Below are 23,293 nucleotides of genomic sequence, written 5' to 3' on the forward strand. Positions count from 1 at the left end.
ATATTATATATATATATATATATATATATATATATATATATATATATTTGGATATAACAGAGTGAATTTTATCCAACCAATTAAATGTGTTAGTTGAGTGCAGAAGTTAATTATGTTTAGGCCAATAATCTCTTGCAGACACTTTTCCTTTTCAATGTACTTTGACGTATGTATAAAAATTAAAGGAGTGTAAAATAAATATACCAAACTGAGTCTAATGTTTTTACTGTTATTATGTATGCATATCAGAATTTTGTCTAACAAGCAATCATCATAGAGATCAAGAGTAAGAAAGCTACAATACATCTGAGCTTGAAAGAAGCGTAACAACATTACAGGTAAATATAAAGTTCAATTTAATTTTCATCATATATATATATATATATATATATATATATATATATATATATATATATATATATATATGCATAAGGAATATGAATGTTACATGTAGCATAGTGATTATTAGATGTACAATATTTTATTAGAGTTTACATTGAAGAACAGCTTGTACGATTTGTTGGAGTAGAAGTCTTTAAAATAAATATTTCTATAATGTTCTTCACTTCTCTCAACGTCTTTATCAAATGTGTGTAGATGTTTTGATCAACTCTTTGTGTATTCCTATTCTACATAGATAACTAGAAAAAAGTATACAAGCAAAATAACACTTTATAGTACATGCACTCAATGACATTAAAATTTTTGAACGTTTTTATCTTATTTTGTTTGTCAAAATATTTTGTCACATGTCTTGTCAGTAATTAATGCATTGTTCAAATATAACGTTCAATAAATGTTAGACGATTTATAACATATTGACACTACACAATGTGGAATGTTAGACACTTATGAATGAAAAACTGTTTTATATGTAGAATTTGTTTTTCATTCGACGATATTCTTCATAAGACACTTTCGTTTATAACATTATTTTTAGATGTACAACATTAAGCTTTATGATTATCAAGAAAGATGTTTCAATTACAGAGTTTGAGAACCCATCTTATTTTTATGCACATATTTCTTAGACGATACTTTTGTAAAATGTTTTTCTATTCAACACTTTATGAATAGAAATCCTTAAGCATATTTGTCACAATAGGTTTATGTAAGCTTTTCTTATTGATTTGTCAAAGGTATTCAACTTAACTCTCAAAATCAAAATAAGTTAAGATGATGTCTCTGAAAAAACTAACTAAAAGATTTAAAGATTAAAATATAAAAGAAAACTTGAAACAAGCTAAACACTATCTGTCTAAGAAAAGACAAAAATAAAAGAAGACTTTACTAGGCTAAATAATACCATGAGCTTAAACAATACTTTGTCCAACAATGAAGTCTTTATACAAAATTTGATATCTTTAGAAAAAAAGCTTAATTGTTAAAAGCTACCTAACAGTAGGAAATGAAAAAAACACCTTTTTGTTTTGAACAAGCATTTAGTGACATTAAATGCTTAATGCCCAAAAACAACAAATCCAATCCAATTAGTAGTAGGTAACAAGAAAGACATTCACCGAATGACCTTCCTCTAGAAAATAGTGACATAATACCTATGTCAAAACAAATCATAAAATCAAAAGTAAAACACCAACCAATAAGTCTCATACAAACTATACAACACCAACTAATCTCATAAACATAAAAACATTAGAAAACACAAAAACCTAAATAAAATGATGAAACCATTTAATACACTAAAGTAAATAAAAATAGGACATACTTGTTATACATGCTTCTATCTTATGCAGGACAATTTCTATAAACGTTCATTTATCTCATCTTATAAGTATACAAAATGAATGTTGAAAGAAAAAAGACAAAAGAAGGCTGATCAGATTATCAAAAGTCATGCCAAAAAGATAAGTCAACTGTTGTGGATAAGAGCTCCAAAAAACACGTTTGTTCTAACAAAAGACTTCATCCTATGATAGACATCTATACCAATAGCCAAAAAAGACCATATATCAAAACAACCTTTGGCAAATGGTCATATTATCAAATCTCAAGGCAAACATCGTTATAATTACTATATCATCAAGGTTTATAAATAAAAGACAAGGAGAATCAAGAAGAAGATGATGAAGAAGAGAGAAACTTTGAAGATATAAAGATATCTCATCATCCATTGAGCAAGGAAATCTTTTTGAGCTATTAAATCAAAATTCCTCAAATAAAGAGAAGAGCTCAATAAAAGAAAGATGTTCTCAAGCTTTATCAGAACATCCACTTGCAAAAAGAAGAGAGAGTGAAAGAGTAAAAGAACGAAACAAAGGAATGTAAAGACAAAATCATCTATGCGTCTAAATGCTCTCATGTTTTGTTTTAATCAAATTAGCGTTCCATGCTAACTAATGTAGATAATTTTTAGGTTTTTTTGTCGACTTTTTTTCCAAAGTTGAACTCACGTTAGACATGCATCAATTAGTGTTTATTTTTGCCTTCTTGTATCTACTTTTTATTTACGATATTTTTTAATATTTTTCGGTTATTTTCTGTTAAGTTCAGAACTTTTACTATATGTAAATTTTTAAAAAATATAAAACATTAGAAAAGCTAAATGAATGACTAAAATTTAATATATAATTACATTTTTAGCTGTAAATTAACTTCAATCTATGTAATTGTGAAAACAACAAATTGTAAATATGGATTACATCGAAATAAAGATTTTGAAATACGAAAACCAAAAAAATAAAACAAAGGAACCTAATTGCTCTTCCTTCTTTGAACTAACAAAACTCACCAGCTCTTTTTCTCTCTCATATTTCCAATGGAGAAATAAACCCTATCTCAAAGTAACAAGCAAGGTTGTTATCTTTTGCTTTTTCCCTTCTAGTAAATATTCGTTCTTTTTAACTCCTCTTTGATATTTAAAAGATGATGGGGGCAAGAGTATCCTTCTTTTGATATTGGTTTCATTCATATTCCATCTCTCTTCTCTATAAGAAATTATAGATCTGCTTTATAAGAAGGCATATAGCTGCAAGGTTCTCAGCAAGAGTGAGAAAAGAGGTTAATGAATTTAGTGTGTTGATAGATAAAAGACTACAGAAGAACCTTTCATAGAGTTGAACAAGGTGGATCGAAGGCATGGAAAGAGGCCTCTCCCTTCTGATCATGCATCAAGGGAGAATAGGGAAGGTTTCAACTTCCCTAGCCAACAAGGGGAAGAAGCTTCTTCATTCCCCTTTCTTCAACAACCAATCAATACTGCTGATGATGGCACCCCTTCCACACCAGTTCCACAATATGCCCAAATACCCACTTCTACCTTGATTGAGACACAGGACCCATCTCAGCACCCTTTAAATCAAGGTACAAAATTTCCCAGGTTCATGCACTAACTTTATATTTTTCAATTTATATATTCATCTATGTCATACTATGCAACCCTATTTGTCAAAGATTTCACCAGGATCACTTTCTTTTCTCCTTTTTCAACTCCAGACATATTTATATAGAACTAGATTCTAACAGAGATCTACTTATTTAAATGGGGTTTCAAGATATTTATGATTTTTTTTTCATCACTAGCATGAGTGCAATTTCCAAATCTGAATTGAAAAAAGGAAAAATCAAATGGGGACATGTCTTCTGTTTCTCTAAAAAGGTTGTTGGTTTGATGCACATGTAAAATATGTGTTTTAAACTTGCAAAGATAAACCAGTTGAAATGACACTCTAACACTCCCTTTATCTATCGATCTTGATCCCTTGAATGTTATTATACAAGGTTGGTGTCTATCTTGTTATAATGATGTTGATTGTGGGGACAAGAAGTTAGGTATTTTCAGTGAGCAATATTTTCCATTGGTACTTTAATTTCTTAGGGTGGCTATAGTTGATGACAAATTGGACCAAACCAAAACTGTGTGCCTAACCAAAGCGTTGTTGTGATTGATATTGTTGTTGCTGCTTTGTGCAATAATTGAAAGGGAGAAAAAGACACTATCGTGGAGTTCGACAGAGACCATGGGGGAAATGGGCTGCCGAAATCCGTGACCCTAAAAAGGCTGCTAGAGTGTGGCTTGGCACTTTTGACACGGCAGAGGCTGCAGCTGCTGCTTATGATGCTGCTGCTTTGAAGTTTAAAGGATCCAAAGCAAAGCTCAATTTCCCAGAACACGTTCTTCTTGCTTCAATACCACCTTCACCTTCTACTCAAAACATAAACATTAACACCAATAACAGTTATGCTTCTTTTTCTTCACCTCTTACACCAACACCTTCACCACCAGTTTATCAGCCACAACCCTTGTTATCACCATCACAGGAAGAAGCGTTTCCAAATCTAATGCAGTACGCACAGCTTCTTTGGAGTAGAGATGATGATGATCTACAACGTGTTGCTTCAGGCCTTCACCATCATCATAATCCCACTGAGTCTTTCCATGGTTCCAGTTCTTCAACTATGTTCTCTTTCTCGTCCACTTCTGTTGTGACCGAGTCTGATCAACAGATTGGAGGTGACGCCGGTGACTCCAAGGAGGGAGAGTATTATGGTTCTTGCTTTTCTAGAGGGACTGATTTTCACGGCAAGAATTGAACACAATGTTAAGTGTAAGTACTATGCTGTGTGTTGAAAACCTAGATACCTTTTCTGTCTAGTGGTTTCATATTTCAAATAATGGTTTTTTCGCTTCAGGTAAACCCACATTTTCACATCACAAGTGTCAGTAAAAGAGTCGTATATATGTTTCTTATATTCTGTGTTTTTAAGGTTACAAGCATAATTATTATCATGTTTGTGACCATATAAATATATATATAACTATTTCCATTATAAAACTCGGTTTTTAAGTTTTTTTATTAGATATGATATACTTATATAATAATTTATACAACATTACTTTTCTGTTTATTTTGACATATAAATTGACACCTAAAGAAGAAATAAATACAAAAGTATACTGTATGATTTCCAAACCATATATTTCTCTTCCTTTCTAGGCTAATGGTTATAAAATTAATGGATAAAGTATTAATACTGAAATTATAGAGAAAATAAAAACATTAATATCATTAGTTATTAATATCTGTCGTTTAAATTAATTTCTCATATCTTTACGATTATATATGGATTATCATTATAAAACTGCCGTTATCTGGTGAACAAAAACATTATTGATAGTTAAAATATATGTAGTTTTTAGAAAACTACATATATAATGATTGACTACATATATATGATATCAATAAGCTTTTTTTAGAAAACCAATTGAAATGATATGTGAGAAGGTATATATTAAAATATATACAATGTTTTTTATTTCATATTTAGACTCGTAAATATTATAATTATTTATACATAAATTTCCTTGTATAGTTTGCAGTCATCATATATCCTTCGGCTTGATTCAACGATATATATATATATATATATATATATATATATATATATATATATATATATATATATATATATATATATTAATTTTAAAAGAAAAATAAACATACGCAAATGAAGACTTCAAAGGTCGAAAACGAAAGTGACTCAATCTCTTTATAAATTTTACGCATGTCAGACACCGTTTTCAATATATTAGTATTGCGTATATATGACTTGCATCATATAAAGTAAGATTCATATAAATTAATTTCATTCAATAGTATTTACTAAATGGAGTTCAAATTATATATATATATATATATATATATATATATATATATATATATATATATATATATATATATATATATATATATATATATATATTAGCATTCTGTCAACAATAAAATCAATCTATAAGTTTAATCAAAGGTAAGTGATTTAACTCTTCATAATAAAGTTTATTAAACAAAAATTGGGTATGTTTAATTATGAGATATTTAATTTAAGTCAATTACGTGCTGCTATTTTTTTACATTTTCATTTGACACACTTTCTCATTTTTTAAAGAATCAAATTTAAAAATTTACTTTATTTAAATTCTTCAGGATATAATTAAGTGATGAAAGTGAAATTTTACAATAAAATAAAATAAAAATGAGACTCCTTTTCAAAGAGTTGTAATAGTTAATAAATTATTAAAAGATAAAGATATCAATCCCGATTATCGTGGCATTACTTTTATTTTTACATCCTTGAGAGAAATATTAATGCACGGCCCCTTTCAATTAGCAGCCTTTAATTTTGGTCAAAAAATAATTCAGATTCATACAAGGAAAACACATTGAGATGAGTGACTTGGTGCCTTCGAATGAATATTATTTTTATCTCAATTTAGTTTATGGAACATGTTTATTAATAGTTTCCATTACTCGTTACGATTTTATCCCACATGTTGCTATGATTGTTTTGGGAGAAAAACTTGGTGTTTGGCCTGTTCAACAAAATCAATGGTGTGATGTCTATCTCTAATAAACAGGATTTTTGGAAGTGTGATTTCTACAACTGTTATTCTGTCAAGGACACAAATTTCAAATTATTATGGAACTTTAAAGTTTCCTTAAAAGTTCTTGGCGACTTGCTTTTAGCATAATCCAAACGAAGGATATCAATTTCGGAAGAAGAGTATATTATCTTATGAAATTATTTATTTTATCTTTTCTTTAATTTGGAATTAGGTTTGACAACGTTTTAATCTGTGGGGTGTTCTAGAAAGGGTGGGACAGAGCTAGCTATAATTTAGTCTTCGTGGATCAAGAGGAAGTGTTCTCTTTAAGGCTTTGTTCACTTGAATGGATTTAGGAGACAATGATTGAATGAATTTGAGAGGATTTGAAGATAAATTTTGTTGTTGTTTATTTGAGTGTATTTAGAGATAAGTGAGAGTGAATTTAGAAGTAACTTTTTTTAATCTGTCACGTCAATCAAATCCTACACTAATTCTCACAAACTTTACTTCCAAATCCAGTCTCACTTACCTCTAAATCCACTCAAATAAACAACAACAAAAATTATCTTCAAATCCTCTCAAATCCACTCAATCACTCTCCCCCAAATCCATTCAAGTGAACAAAGGGTAAGAGTGAGAAACCTCGTGTGGGAAGGATTTTCATGATTTTACTAATGAAAAATATGTTTTTTATATTGATATTTTATACCGATTTAAATTTGCTAAATATAAAAAGTAGTATGATGACAATATTGTAAATATGAAAAGCTTTTTTTATACTGATTAGATCTAGAACTAGTATAGAAAATGATACAATGATATGACTATAATAAATTATAAAGATTTTTATATTCATTGCACTTATAATTGGTATAAAAAATAGAAAATGACTTTTTTATATCGGTTAGACCTAGAACTAGTATAAAATTTGGCGCGGTGACAAAAATATAATATTGATGACACTTTCTATATCGGTTAGTCCCTATAACTGATATAAAATGTTTAATATTCATCTCCATTTTCCTTCAGCGCTTCATTTTTGTGTGCTTCTTTGTTTGCTTCGCAACCATTCTTCTCTTCACATTTGTCTCTCGTTCATCTTTGTCGTTTGTCTTTGCTTCTCGTTCGTCTTTGTGGTCAATATAGAGATTGGTCTTGTGCTGGTGTTGTGGTGTTGTCATAGTTGTGCTGATTTTGTTGTTGTTGTGGTGCATTCTCTCCTTCCTCTTGCACTAAAGCTCTCTTGTTGTCGTTATTGGTGTTGCAGTGCCTTGCTGATGGTGTTTAGGGTTGCAAAGGTGTCATGATGTGGTGGTTTGCACTCCTTCCGTCACGCTCAAGCTGTCGTGGTGTGGTGGGTGACTAACGCTGATCATCTTATTGCTCATGGTGTTTTTTTATTGTGGTGTTCAGGGTTTTATTGTGGTTATAGGTAAGTTTTGAACCTGTATTGACTGTTGAGGATGTTGTGTTTGGTGGTATTTATTATTACATTAAATTTCTTGTGAGGAAAATTCAAAATTGTGAGATTCTCCATTTATTAGAGCTTTACATGGTGTGATTACCCTTTTTTGTTAGAACAAATGAGAAAATAATGAGGCTTGTGTGATCAATGGGTCTGAGTCCATGCAAACAGTAAGGTTGCAAGTGAAGCACCAATTTGTTTGACCATTTGAAATAAGTGAAAAATATAAAATGCAAAGTTATGTTGCCTTTTGAAAAGTAACCTCCATAACCAAAAGTTTATGTTCATATTTTTGTATGTCACTTTTTTTCTTTTCGTTGAATCGAATGTCAGAGGTGATGAAATTTTAGTGTTGATCAAAATCACTAAATAAATTATAGGAAAAATAAAAATGGACATTGGTATGATTCCTAATTAGTAGGATGCTTTAGAAATGAGGTAGTCTCTTAAATACTTTGAAGTAAAGTGTATTAAACTAAATCTATTGATTAATTGTTTGTATTGTGGTTGGTAGTATACGATTGAGTTTGCAGATTGAACTATATGTTTCTTAGCTCCACCTAAAAGCAAGGTGTTGGTTTTTATAGATAATAATAAATTGGAGTTTGATAAATTTTATGCGCACAAAAAATTAATATAATAGTGGAGTGTAACAATTTCTTGAATTTTCAAAGATGAATGTTCGAAACAATAATGGAAGATTATATTTCTCGTGTGTTAATTGTTTAAATGAGCGAAAACTACCAACTGAAGTTATTCGAGAGTATGTTCTTTGAGATGGATTCCTAAAGCGCTACACAAAGTAGACATGACATGGTGAATTAATAGACATGCCAAGTGTAACTGAGTCTCAAGTAGAAGTAGAAAGAAGTTGATTTAGAGATGGTTGATCAATTAGAGGACATGATACGTGATGTTGGACCGGTGCACCGGTTTTGGTAATCCCTGAACCAAGTAAAAAGTTTGAAGTTTATTGTGATGCTTCTCATCAGGGATTAGGTTGTGTACTCATGCAAGAAAGAAAAGTGGTGGCATACGCTTCAAGACAATTAAAGATTCATGAGAAGAACTATCCTACTCATGATTTGGAATTGGCAGCAGTGGTATTTTCCTTGAAGATTTGGCGGCACTATCTCTATGGAGCTCAATTCCAAGTATTCAGCGATCATAAGAGCCTAAAGTATCTCTTTGATCAGAAGGAGCTTAATATGAGACAAAGGAGATGGATGGAGTTTCTTAAAGATTTTGATTTTGATCTCCTGTATCACCCAGGGAAAGCTAATGTGGTGGCTGATGCATTGAGCAGGAAGTCAGTACATATTTCAGTCTTAATGGTCAAAGAGTTAGAGTTGGTAGAAAGCTTCAGAGACTTGAGATTGCAGGTGGAATTTGAAGCGGATAGTATCAGATGCAGTAATTTGGTGGTGTCCAATGACTTGTTGAGGCGTGTCAAAGTAGAGCAGTTGAAAGATGTTGAGCTTCAAAAGTCAGCAAGTTTGATTGGGACTGAGCAAGGTAAAGATTTTACCTTGGGAGCTGATGGCATTCTGAGGTTCAGAGGCAGAGTCTGTGTTCCTAGCAATTCAGAGTTGATAAGATTAATCCTTGAGGAAGGTCATAAGAGTCGTTTTAGCATGCATCCTGGCATGACTAAAATGTATCAAGACCTCAAGGAGTCTTTTTGGTGGTCTGGTATGAAGAGGGATGTAGCGCAATTTGTTGCTTCTTGTTTAACCTGTCAGAAGGCTAAGGTAGAGCATCAGAGACCTGGAGGTCTATTGCAGCAACTTGAGATACCTGAGTGGAAATGGGATAGCATAGCTATGGACTTTGTTACCCATTTACCACGCACAGTCAAAGGACATGATGCTATTTGGGTGATTGTAGATAGATTGACCAAGAGTGCTCATTTCTTGGCGATTAATTTGAGAATGTCAATGGCAAAGTTGGCACAAATGTATATCAAGGAGATCGTGAGACTACACGGCGTTCCTTCTAGCATCATATCAGATAGAGATCCGCGATTCACATCACGCTTTTGGCAAACACTTCAGAGTGAGATGGGCAGTAGATTGCAGATGAGTTCAGCGTATCATCCCCAGACCGATGGGCAATCTGAAAGAACGATCCAATCACTTGAGGACTTGCTGAGGACATGTGTTTTGGATCACTTGGGAGTCTGGGATGAGGTATTGTCTTTGGTGGAGTTCACTTACAACAATAGCTTTCATGCCAGTATTGGAATGGCACCTTACGAGGCTCTGTATGGAAGACGATGTCGAACTCCTTTATGCTGGTACCAGGACGGTGAGAAGGCTCTGATAGGACCTGAATTACTACAACAGACCACAGACAAAGTAAAGTTGATACGAGAAAGAATGAAGGCTTCGCAGAGCAGACAAAAGTCCTATGCTGATCAAAGAAGGAGACCATTGGAGTTTGCAGTCGGAGATCATGTCTTTTTGCGGGTGACTTCAACTACAGGAGTAGGAAGGGCTCTTCGTTCGAAGAAACTTTCTCCTAAGTTCATTGGTCCATATCAAATTTTGAGAAGAATTGGGCCAGTCGCTTACGAGATGGCGTTACCTCCTCAGTTAGCCAAACTCCATTCAGTATTTCACGTTTCTCAACTAAGAAAATATGTTCATGATCCTTCTCACATTTTAGAAGTGGAAGATATTCAAATCAGAGAGGATCTATCCGTAGAAGTGCAACCTGTTTGTATAGAAGACACTAAAACCAAAGAGCTTAGAAGGAAAACTATCAACTTAGTGAGAGTAGTTTGGGATAGAAAAACAGGTGACTCTACCTGGGAATTAGAAGATGATGTAAAACATTCTTATCCCCATCTTTTTTTGTGAAGTGTCGAATTTTCGAGGTCGAAAATTTTGTTGTTGGGGAGAATGTAAGACCCATGTAAAATATTTAAATTTAATAAATAGTTGTTTTTTTTATTTTTATAAAGTTAATAAAAGTATGGTAAAAAAAAAATTAAAATTTATGATAGGTAACAATAATAATAATTTCAAAGGAAGGAGTTTAAAAATTTGAGAATTTATTTTAAGAGTTAAAAAAAAATGAATAGTAAATAGTAAATAGTAAATAGTGAATAGTGAATAGTGAATAGTTAAAAAAAATAATAAAATAAATTGTGGAAGAGAACACTCCACGTAGAATTAATCATTCAGAGATAAGAATGGTGAATAAAAAATAATTTTTTAATAGTAAAAATGAATAGTAAAAGTGAATAGTAAAAATGAATAGTAAAAATGAATAGTAAAATTTTTTGGCTATAAATAGCCAAGGGGGGGAGGCTGAAGATTTGCACCAAAATTCTAGAGAAATTGTGAGAGAAGAGAGTTTGAGGAAATTCTAGTTGAAGAGGGGAAATTCTGGAAGTTTCCGGAGACCGGTTTGAGAAGAGGAAACTAAGTCTGGAATAGAGGTAAGGGGAGCTAACTTTGAGTATTCCTTTTATATTATCTTGAGTCTTGAATATGCTATATTTTGCTTTTGTCTGATCTTAAATCTTGAATATGGAGTATTTTGTTTCTGTATGATCTTGAATTTTAAATGAGAGTATGCTTTTGTGTTGATATCCAAGTGTGATAGTTGTAAAATGTGATGTTGATTATGTTATGCCATGTGTATGTTATTAGTTGTTTATTTTTTTGTATTTTGGAAGGATTAGAAATTGTCTAACCGGCTCTGCCAGATTCAATTTCTTGTTTCCCCAAACATTTTACTGTTTTCCTTATTTATTTTTATTGTATTTTGGAAGGATTAGAAATTGTTTAACCGGCTCTGCCAGATTCAATTTCTTGTTTCCCCAAACTATTTATTGCTTTACTTATTTATTTTATTGCATTTTTGGAAGGATTAGAAGTTGTCTAACCGGCTCTGCCAGATTCAACTTCTTATTTCCCCAGACATGTTATTGTTCTTGTTATTTAATTATATTGTATTTTTGGATGGATTAGAAGTTGTCTAACCGGCTCTGCCAGATTCAACTTCTTGTTTCCCCATGAATTTTTATATTAAGATTATTTTTATGATTGTCAAATATTGTATTCTTATATGACCATTTATAGTAATATTTTATTATTGTTAATTGTTTATAATTATCTTGTATATGAATTCTATTATGAATGTTTATCGTGATGTTTGATAGGAAATTATTCATTTGAAATATAGTAGGAGTCTCGGGGAGAGACTCTAAATTGGCATGGTATTAGTGTATATGTTGATGTTGAGGGTCCTGTTGTTGGTGGTGATCCTAAAACTCTAATAATTTTCCAGTCTCAATTAGAGAAGGATGTGTTATGTGGTGAGAGTAGTAGGAGGTCCTAGTCTATGTTTATAGACATTAATGGATTAACCTTGTGGGTGATATGATATATTCTATTTGGCCAAAAATTTTGTTGTTGAAATCACCACAAGTGCATGACCACCCGAGACTTCCATCAACATTATATCCGGATAATAGAGTCTAGTATGATAATTGCATCTTACTAGAATTTATGGTGAATGTATTACGTATAATAATAGTGTCATGCTTTTCTTTGAACTTTGCATGGTAGCTCACCCTTACTTGTTTGTTTGTGCCGGGAAAATCTTTTTGCGATGATCGTATAATGTTTTTGTTATACGGGAGCAGATGAGGGAACGAAGTCTGAACCAATTCAAGTGAAGAAGGAAGCAGCAGAAAATTGAAGAATATTTTAAGAGAAAAAAAAATAAGATTAAGAGTGTTTTATTTATGTGTGAAAATATAATGTATTTCCAGTGTGAACTATGTTACTCCTAAATGGAGGATTGTAATATTGTATGATGTTTTCTTTATTAATGAAATAAATTGGGTGTGAGATGTTTTATATTTTGGGGGTGTTACAGTTTTTATAGATAATAATAAATTGGAGTTTGATAAATTTTATGCGCACAAAAAATTAATATAATAGTGGAGTGTAACAATTTCTTGAATTTTCAAAGATGAATGTTCGAAACAATAATGGAAGATTATATTTCTCGTGTGTTAATTGTTTAAATGAGCGAGAACTACCAACTGAAGTTATTCGAGAGTATGTTCTTTGAGATGGATTCCTAAAGCGCTACACAAAGTAGACATGACATGGTGAATTAATAGACATGCCAAGTGTAACTGAGTCTCAAGTAGAAGTAGAAAGAAGTTGATTTAGAGATGGTTGATCAATTAGAGGACATGATACGTGATGTTGGACATTATTCCTTCCAACGTTCTCATCTGTATGATAACTTATGCAGTCTCATAGAAAAACCTTTGTATCCAGAATACACTAAGTATACTCGATTTTTAGCGGTATTGAAATTGTTCAATATGAAAGCAAAAAATGGGTGGACTGATAAAAGCTTCACATAATTGCTTAACTTGTTGAGTGACATACTTTCTGAAGATAGTTTCCCATGGGTATGAAGTATAAAAAAATTCATACATGCCCAAACAATTGTGTCTCATACAAGAGTGAGTTTTCCAATTTACGTTGATGTCCACAATGTGAGGTATCATGATACAAACAAAAAGAGGCTGAGTTTGAATGTGATATTAAAGGTTCTCTTGCAAAAGTCTTGTGGTATCTTCCTTTTATTCCATGGTTGAAACACTTATTCAGTAAGCCAAAGGATGCAAAACTCATGAGATGGACGTATAGAAAGATGAAAATTTGAGACATCCAACAAATGGTTTGCAATGAAAAAATATTGATTACATGTTCCCCAATTTCTCTAATGATTCAAGGAACATAAGATTTTGGACTTGGATATATAGAATGAATCCATATGGGAACTTGAGAGATAAACATAGCTCGTGACCTATGATGTTAGAGATTTAAAATTTACCTATGTGGTTGTACATGAAATGTAAATATGTGATGTTATCCTTGATGATATCCTGTCCAAGACAACTACGAAACTACATTTATGTTTATTTAGTCCCATTAGCTGAAGATTTGAAGATGTTATGAGAGGAAGGTGTTCATATGTTTTATGAATACATTGGTGACTCTTTCATGTTGCATGTCAATGTTATTTTGTACAATCAACAACTTTCCAACTTATGATAATTTAAGTGACTATAATACTAAGGGTCACAAAACATGGCATATATGTGAAGAAGGAACATGTCATTGTCAACTACAACATGAAAGCAAAACACTATACCTTGGATATCGGAGGTTTCTTAGTACAAACCATTCATATCGTAAATTAAAGAAAGCATTTAACAGGTGTTAAGAAAATGAACTAGCTCCAATAACTTTAAGTGGATCAGGAGACTCTTTATTAAATCCAAGCGATCTTTTCATAGACGTTTGCCCTCGATTCAATCGGGGTCGAATTGATTATAAAAGCATGGGTCTAATGAACAAGAAAAAATATTATTTAGACATGTAAACAGATTGACCTTAAAACAACAACGATTAATTACAATTGCTATAAAACAAGCTCATATTTTATCTTCGTTACATTTTCTTAATAACGAAAAACAATTTGAAAAAAGCGAGTCAATTGATAAAATTAATACTTTAAGAAGAAAAATAGAAATTAAAAATTTGAAATCCAATTTGAATTTAGATTCGAATTAAAATTGGTGTTTTGTTCAAAACTAGGATAATTACTATACTGTATTCGTCTAGTCAGTCAAGGACTGAGCGGTCGACCATTCAGCAAGGAACCTACCAGTCCAGAACAGTCATTAACTGGTAATTAATCTGGGCAATAATAACAATTAATGGACAATTAAGGAGAATAGTAACAATTTATTGGTGATTAATGAGTTAGACCTAATGATAAGCTCATTATAATATTTATAAATATATGTCTTACAAAAAAGGGAGGTATTTTTAAAATCTGATTACTCATTCTTATTGTAGAATTTATTAAGTAAATCATTTATTTGAGCATCGGAGTGTCTTCTGCAGGAACCTCTCCCTCGGCTAGGGCAAGGAGAAAAGAGAGATAGCACAACCTGGATGATGAAACAAACCACTACGAATGCTTTGAGTAAGGAATCTCAACCTTACCGAAACAATTACTTTTGATTTTTTTTTTGTAATAAAAAAGATAATAGGGAAAGTATATGAGTGTGTGAAGGACATGGAGTTGTTCTTTGAAAGATGAAAAAAAGAGATCAATTTTCTTTGATCTCACATATTGGAGGGTGCTTGATGTCCAACATTGTTTAGATATCGTGTACGCAGAGAAAAAATGTTTGTGTATAATATTATTGAAACATTTCTTAAGAAAAAAATTTCTTTTTCATCTGTAACATCTTAAGGAGAAGTGTTGTTATTGTGCAACCTACTCCTCCTAGGAGTCAAAATGTTTTGGTGGAGAAGTTACTTCAAACAAGAATTGCATTTCCTAAACATTCGTGGTTGGATGCTCTTAGTTATATGTTATTCACCTATTAATATCATGTATGCGTGTTACTTCAAACAAAAATTACAACTCAAACATTATTTATTTGATATGCTCTAAGCTGAGGAGAAAAGAGCCACAAACTTATTTTCTGAATGTTTTGAATTGAATGTAGTGTCATGATCTTCTACATGAATATTTTCATTAATGTCAAATATTTCCAATATATTTCTTCGATAAAGTTCAACAACTTATGTCCTTGCTACTCAACATAAATTAGAACATAAATTAATTTTTACAAGGAATTAAATCTTAAACGGTATTATGAATGAATGTGTTTGTTACTTTTGATAAAAGTCTTGTGTTTCATTTATAATTTTTCTCGTAGATGGATGCATGATAATACAAATTAGCCTACCTAAGAAATGAATGTATTTTTAACCATGCATGGACCACGAGAGTTAAAAATTGATGTTAGAACTGAGATAAGTTCATTATTCAATATAAGTGTGTTTACAAACTATAATAAAGATATTTTAAAAATAATTAAGATCAAGTTGAGCATTGTTAATTAAGTACCAATTTACATAAAAAACTTTCACGATTTTAGAAAATTTAAATATACTAATTATTTTTATTTTAAATTGTTGATTTTTTTTAATATTTTTGTTTCAATAAAACAATTTAAATTTATTAAATGTTAAATTCTTTGTTTGCATATAAATTATCATTTCAATGTTGAAAAATCACTTAGTTAATAATGATTAAGAGATGATAATTTCAATGTTGGTCGACAAACTCTAACTTACGTCAATTGAGAAATAACCTTGATCAACATTGGATAAAAAATAATTTTGGTGAACATTGGCAAGAAAATAATCCTAATGACATCAATTAAGAATAATTTCACTAGTGTCTCAAAAGTAATAATAATAAACTTCAACTTTAAATAAACTTCTATCAATATTAGCTTTTAGTTTTTTTTATCGATAACAATAGTTGTTAATTTTTATTAGTAAAAAAAGTTAAATCCATAATCTTTCTCTTTTTTATTTTCTAATTCCATCAAATCAATGTTATATTTTCCAAATGTTAGTAAAATAAGTTAAATCCACGTTATCTTTCATTATCCTTTTCTAATTTTACCACTAAGTCAAATTTATATATATATTTATCTATATTAGATGAAAAAGTGATAACAAACTCATGATGCTCTAACAAAATCATTATTAATCATAATAATCTTGATCAAACCAAGCATAGATGAAGCCGAGGAAGGAGTTTAAAAAGAAAAAAAAAACTCACAAAGAGAAAAATTATTAAATATTCCATATTCTTATTCATATATTTTTAAGTGAATTTTGAAACTATTAAAGTTAAAAAAATTAAATTACTCTTATAAATTATTGGGTAAAAATGATCTATTCAAACAAAATGTTAATGATTTTGATTCTGATAAAATGCTCTCGATTCTTGGTGAGTGGCTTATCATTGTTCTTTGCTTGATATCATTCTTCTACATGATCTCATTCTTCTTTTCTTGATATGCGATTTCTTCTTCAATTAGTGGATGTCCTTGTTCTTAATGCTTCATTTGATGTTTCCTATTGTGGCATCAATTTTTGTAACATAATGCTTTTGGGACCGCATAAATTGCATAATTTAGGTAGACGAAATACACGACTTTTAGCTTAGCAAGAGTGACCAACATGTCTTTCAAGCAACTATAAAAGCAATTCATCTTTTCAATGACGAATTATAAGTATCATTTCTTGTCCTTTCCCATGATAATGGAAAATCCCAAAAACCTACCTAGATTGGAAGGAAGCAAACGGAATAGGTTTGAAGCATTAGCTTTTAGATCAAGATATCCCGAAAAAAAAAGAAAGAAAGAAAGAACGAAACCTCTTAATTTCATTAAAGCCCTTTATTTTCCATACGTGGTTTAATAAAGATCTTGTACTTTGACGGAAACGTGACAGAAGTGAAATTTTCCCCGCCGGCGGTGGACCTCTTTCTAAAATAACCAACTTTTATTTCTGCAACTAGAGCTGTTTATTGTGCACGGAAACAATTCGCATTGCTAGCAATCGAAATTCGAACTAAATTCATGTGTTATATGTTGAATTGCCCGCTAAAATTCGACTCCCGGTTAGTCAAATTCTAGGCAGGTTTTAAAGTTTTTTTTAATATAAATTATTAAATTGAAAAAAATTATAGAAATAGAAATATACGATATAGAAAATGGAATTTAGATTTTTTTTATATTTAGAGAAAATATAGAAATAACATTTAAAAATGTAGTAAAATATACAATTTTTTAATAAATAAAATAAAAATTTTAAATAAGAGACTAGGTAAAAAAAATTAAATTTATTTCAAAAATATAATAATTTAAAATTAAAATTTATAGCAAAATGTATAATTTTTAAACAGAATTTTTAAAATTTTTAAAATGAAAAATTAAAAATGTAAGAATATAGAAATTTTAGTAGAAATTATTAAAATAAAAAAAAAACATAATTTGTTTTATTGTTATTATGATAAATGAAAAAGTAAAAGAGAGAAAAAATTATTGTTTAATCAACAAATTATTAATTTGAATTATTGTGGATAATTGATTTGAATTATGTTGTGAAATGTATATTTATATAGTTATAATGACACCACTTAAACAAGTGCAAAAGTAATGCTCTTTTAAATACACACATAGCATTTTGGTTTTATATTTACATGAGTCTTTGTGGCAAATTGCATGTGAGAGCATTGATTGAGAGACTGAGTCATTGGAACATTTCTAAAGTGATGTCAAATTGAGGTGTACTAAAAGTAATGATGTATTTGACATTCATACCCAATAAAAATGTTAAGTCTTGTTTTTGTGTCAGAGCATATGAGAGAACATTCATTGAGAGACTGGGTCATTCGAGCCCCTACTAGTGTCATAGCATTGATTGAAAGATGAAATCTTTGTCACACTTACCCAATAAAGTTGAATTGTCAAGCCTTATGAAGTTCATAATGAAGTCTAATCAAAATTAAATTGTTTGATAAGCATTTTCTAAAGAAGGGTTAGAAGTCTTCTTATGGTTGATAGTTGAGTACTATAAAAGATGGTGGTATCATGTTTAAAAGTTATGCAGTTGGTTAGTATAAGTAGAGATGGTCTCTGTTGAGGAAAATAATGCTTTCAATTCCTTTAATGCTTCGGTAGATTTTGAAGATGGAAGGTTTGCCTTTTGTAGTTTACCAAATGAGGTTACTATCAGTCATATGCGGCAAATCATTAGGAGTCACTTGTTGGACCCATGGGAGCCAGAGTTAAGTCATTTGTGGTACCGCATCCCTCCCTAATTTGTTGAAGAATGAGCTTTTGACTTCGTTTTCTTAGCGATTGACGAAGATGTTCAAAATGTGATTAATTGATATTCAGTTATGGTCTTGATGTAGACTATCTTTTTATGTCAAATTTCATGAAGGTTGAAAAGCCTGAGTATGTTTGTGGTCCATCATTCACCAATGATGGTAAAGTTATTCATGCTAGTCTTTGGAATATTGTGTGAGCAAGGCAATGTAATATTCTTTTTTTTATGTATGGTAGTGTTTCATGAGACGATTATAATTGTTTAAGACACATGAATGCAATGTTTTAATAATTTTACATTAATTAATTATTTCAAATTTTATTCTACCAACCATCTTAATGATAAGTTCAAATGATGAATCGAGTATGACTAGTGTCCTAAATAGTTGTGTTATGAATGTTATTAAAATATTATAATCAATGTTTTGTCAAGTTTTTTTTCCACTTGACAGAATGGAATGAGTTTGGAAATAAAATAAAATAAAATTAGGTTTTCTTAAAGATAACTAAAAAGATCAACATCCTTAATCAAGAGTGAAGTATGATACAACTATGACTTTTGCACCCCCAAATAAAGGTGCTATCAATGTTATAAAAATATGATAACCAATATTTTCTCAAGTATTTTTTTCCACTTAACACAATGAAACGAGTTTGGAAGCCATGAACATAAAGAAGTTAGGTTATCTAAAAGTTAGTCAAAACACCATCAACATCCTTAATTAAGAGTGAAAGTATAACAAAACTTTGACTTTTGCATCTCAGATGAAGGTGTTATGAATGTTATTGAAATATGATAACCAATGTTTTTTCAAGTATTTTTTTTTGCATCTCAACTGAAGGTGAAATGTTATAAAATTATGATAATTAATGTTGTCTGAAGTTTTTTTCTTCGTGTTAATACAATGAATGAGATCGAAAGTCATAAAAATAAAGTTATGTTTTCTAAAAGTTAGTTAAAAACAACATAAACATCTTTAATTAAGAGTGGAAAGTATGACACAACTATCAATTTTACACCCGAAATGAAGGTATTCTGAATGTTATAAAAATATGATACCCAATGTTTTCTGAGGTATTTTTTTTTTCACTTAATACAATGGAATGAGATTGAAAGCCATAAAAATAAAGTTACATTTTCTAAAAGTTAGTTAAAAACAACATGAACATCTTTAATTAAGAGTGAAAAGTATGACACGATTATCAAGTTTGCACCCCAAATGAAGATATTCTAAATGTTATAAAAATATGATAACCAATATTTTTCTTGTATTTTTTCTAGGTAATAGAAATGGAATGAGATGGAAATCCATAAAAATAAAGTTATGTTTTCTAAATGTTATTCAAAAACATCATCAGTATCCTTAATTAAGAGTGAAAAGTATGACACGACTATGACTTTTGAACCCTAAATGAAGGTGTTCTAAATGTAAAGGAAGTTTACGTTCCTGAGTTTATTTGGAAAATGAATACCCACAACATATGAAGGAAACCAATTGGATATGAACCATATCATCTTCAATTGTTCATACTGACGAAACTTTATTGTACAAAAAATATAGAGGCACGTTATTGGTCGTTTTAATCATTATTGTAGTTTCTATTTATGTTGGGTTTTCTCAAATAAGTTCATTTCTTATTTTTTTTTCATTTGGGTTCTTAAAAGTGAAAAATTGAAGCAATTAGGTCCCTATTGTTAAATTGGGTTAACGAGATTAACTTTCAGGTGATTTGTCAATGTGAGGTGAAAGAATTTAATCACATGACATATGGAGAGCCTCTTAGGTGGAAAATTTGTAATAAAAAATTAAAAAAAAGGATAAACAGACTGTGATATCTGTGACTACATATAGTTTTCTACATTGTACATCATCACTCTAAAATACTAAACCAATACAAATGGAGAAACATTCCCACATGATCACAACATTGGTGATCATTTTCTGGAAGATAAAGTACATATATATAGGAATAAAAATTGTTGTCTAGGCAATTAAGCTTGCATGTTCTTCCTGTAGAGAAGACTTGGTGGTTTTGGATAAGCAAAATCCAAAGAGAAAACCTGCACATTCAAGCTCCCTCAATTTGAGGACCAAGTAGAGCACAATGCCGACAAAAAATCCAAAAGCAGCACTTGGACCAGTGAGTGAAACAACAACACAAACGAGCATAACGAAGGATTCTTGTTTAGTGTTCATGTCTCTAGAAGCCATGGCTAATTCAGTCCCTGCAAACAACAAAAACATCCCAAGAATCCAAATCGAAAACTCGCCCAAGATTCTTCTGAGGGAGTTCCCAAACACCAGAGAAAGCACAAGCTTTGCAATCCCAAGGAAAACCAACAAAGCACCACTCCTACCTCCAAGGCGCTGACGAATCCAATTTTAAAATTATCTTAGGTAATCTTAACCAGGGAAATCATCGAAGGCCCAAATCTAAGATCTCCGAAAATGGAAGGGTCGCAAACAAAACACAACAGTAGACCAAACAGAAACAATATCAACGCCGCAGGAACAGTGGACAAAACCTGCAACCTCCGGCGAATTCTGACTTTGTTTTCATTTTCTTCTTCTTGTTGTTGTAGCGGACGTGGGTTGTTCTCGACGTTGGTGGTGAGGACAAGGAAGAGGACGGCTGCGAGGGCGACGACAACGCCATCCACTCCAATCTCGAACTCTATGAATCTGTGATTTGTTGACTCTTCAATCTCGAACACTCTCGTTCCCAATTTGATTTTGATGAACCCCCTGATTTGGTGATGCTTAATTTCACATTTCAGAAATCCTTTTTTCTTAATTTTTTTAATTACATATTTTCCACCTAATGCATATGCCACATAATCTAATTATTTCAGTTCACACTGACAACTCACCTTAAATTTAACTATGTTAACTCAATTTAACGTAGTGACCCAATTGCTTCAACTTTCACTTTTAGGGACCCAATTGAGATTTTTTTTTTTTGAGAAAACCCAACATAAATAGGGATTATGAGAATGATTAAACCTTATTGGTCGCAATTGCGCAAGACGAACGCAAAAACATACTACCAATTGCATTTGTTGTAGTAAAGGGTGAGAAAACTTATGCATGATTCATTTTCTTTCACAACCTATAAAGATACGTTACTCCACAAGATGACCTTTGTCTCATTTCTAATTGCCATGAATCAATAAAAAGTGCATACTCTATAGAAGGTAGCGATTGAAACAAGAATAACAATGTGCATATTTACTACATTCGTCATATAGTACATAACTTCATACAAATATTTAAGAATGCAACACTAAAAGAATATGTTGTCAACATGGGTAAATTGTCTTATCAAGTTCTCTTATGCAATTAAGTTTTAATTTGTAGTTTATTTACATCCGATTGTTTTACTAACTAAATCTCTAACAAATAATTACAGCATATGGAATGACAAAATCACGTTTTCTTAACTAGTATAACATAATTAGATAGCATAATCCCGAGGCATCACAATGATTTGAAGATATCTCTAGAGATATGTGGACTCTTGCATGTGACACTTGGCGATAATGGAGACATATGACTACAAATCTTGCCAAGTCAATTAACTCAGTATTGAAGAAGATAAGAAACCTTCTAGTCTCTTATAGGGTTACGACAATATACACTTGTTGCAACAAATTCTTCACTAATAGAGGCAGACAAGTCACAATAATGATGGTTGTTGACCATGTCTACTCTGAAGTTACAACAAAGGGATTGGAAGATGCACAATCTAAGGCAAACACTCATACAATGCTTTCTTTTGACAAGAGGAGCACCAGATTTTTTACACAAGAAACAAAAAATCCAAGAGAAATACTATCACTAAGAAGATTTGTGATGTGATTGTGGAAAATTCCTAAAAATTACACCTATCATTCTCACACATCCTTGTTGCATGAAAATATGCACACCACAATTTTGAAAAGTACATCACACATATGTATAGATTGGACCAAGTGTCTCAACTATACGAAGACCTATTTGGTGAACTCGAAAATAAAAATTATTGACCTTCTTACACTAGTAAAAAACTATGCCTAACTCCACAAATAAAAAGAACATAAAAAAAAGATAAATATAAGTCAAGTCAAATAAAAATATAAATGAATATAAAAGAACAACATGGTCGATCCAAAAAATGTTCATATTATTAAATACTATGACATACTAAAAGAACATGTCTCAACATTACTAGAGCATTCACTTCTCGTTGTTAATTATGTTTCATTTAACAAAGTATATTTCTAATTAACCACTTCTCCAAATTTGAATAAAAAATATTTCTTACCCTTTCTAGAATTAATTAATTATATATAAAGATTTTTTTTTTACTTCATTTCGTTTTGAATAATTTGACATACAATCAACTTATTATTTAATTTTAGTTTTTTAATCCATTACAACAAAATTTTGATCAAATAAATTATTTTAACTATATAAATATACATTTACAAAATTTAATTCAAATCTCAAATCCCTTAATTTATGTTATTCTTTGTTCCTATTTTACTAGACATATATTACTAACTTTTTAAAAAATAAAATAAAATTTTATTATTTCTTCCAATTATTAACTTTAATTTAAATAACCAATAACTTACAAAATAATCTAATTTCAATTTGAAATCGACATTCCATCAGTTTTAAATTTTATATCTCTCTTAAACTAATTGAATTTAACCTCACATATATTACCATTTTGAAATAAGTTCGAA

At 30.7% G+C, this 23,293-nt stretch overlaps 1 protein-coding gene across 1 annotated transcript; it reads left to right on the top strand.

The window, feature by feature from the left end:
• Positions 1-2,886: 2,886 nt before the first annotated feature.
• LOC108318772 (ethylene-responsive transcription factor ERF113) lies at positions 2,887-4,708 on the top strand. Its single transcript, XM_017556035.2, has 3 exons — positions 2,887-2,898; positions 3,051-3,321; positions 3,941-4,708. The coding sequence occupies exons 1-3, from the start codon at positions 2,887-2,889 to the stop codon at positions 4,549-4,551; spliced, it is 894 nt and encodes a 297-aa protein (XP_017411524.2). The 3' UTR covers positions 4,552-4,708.
• The last annotated feature ends 18,585 nt before the right edge of the window (positions 4,709-23,293 follow it).

The sequence above is a fragment of the Vigna angularis genome, chromosome 2 (assembly GCF_016808095.1).
Source record: "Vigna angularis cultivar LongXiaoDou No.4 chromosome 2, ASM1680809v1, whole genome shotgun sequence".
NCBI classification, from domain to species: domain Eukaryota; kingdom Viridiplantae; phylum Streptophyta; class Magnoliopsida; order Fabales; family Fabaceae; genus Vigna; species Vigna angularis.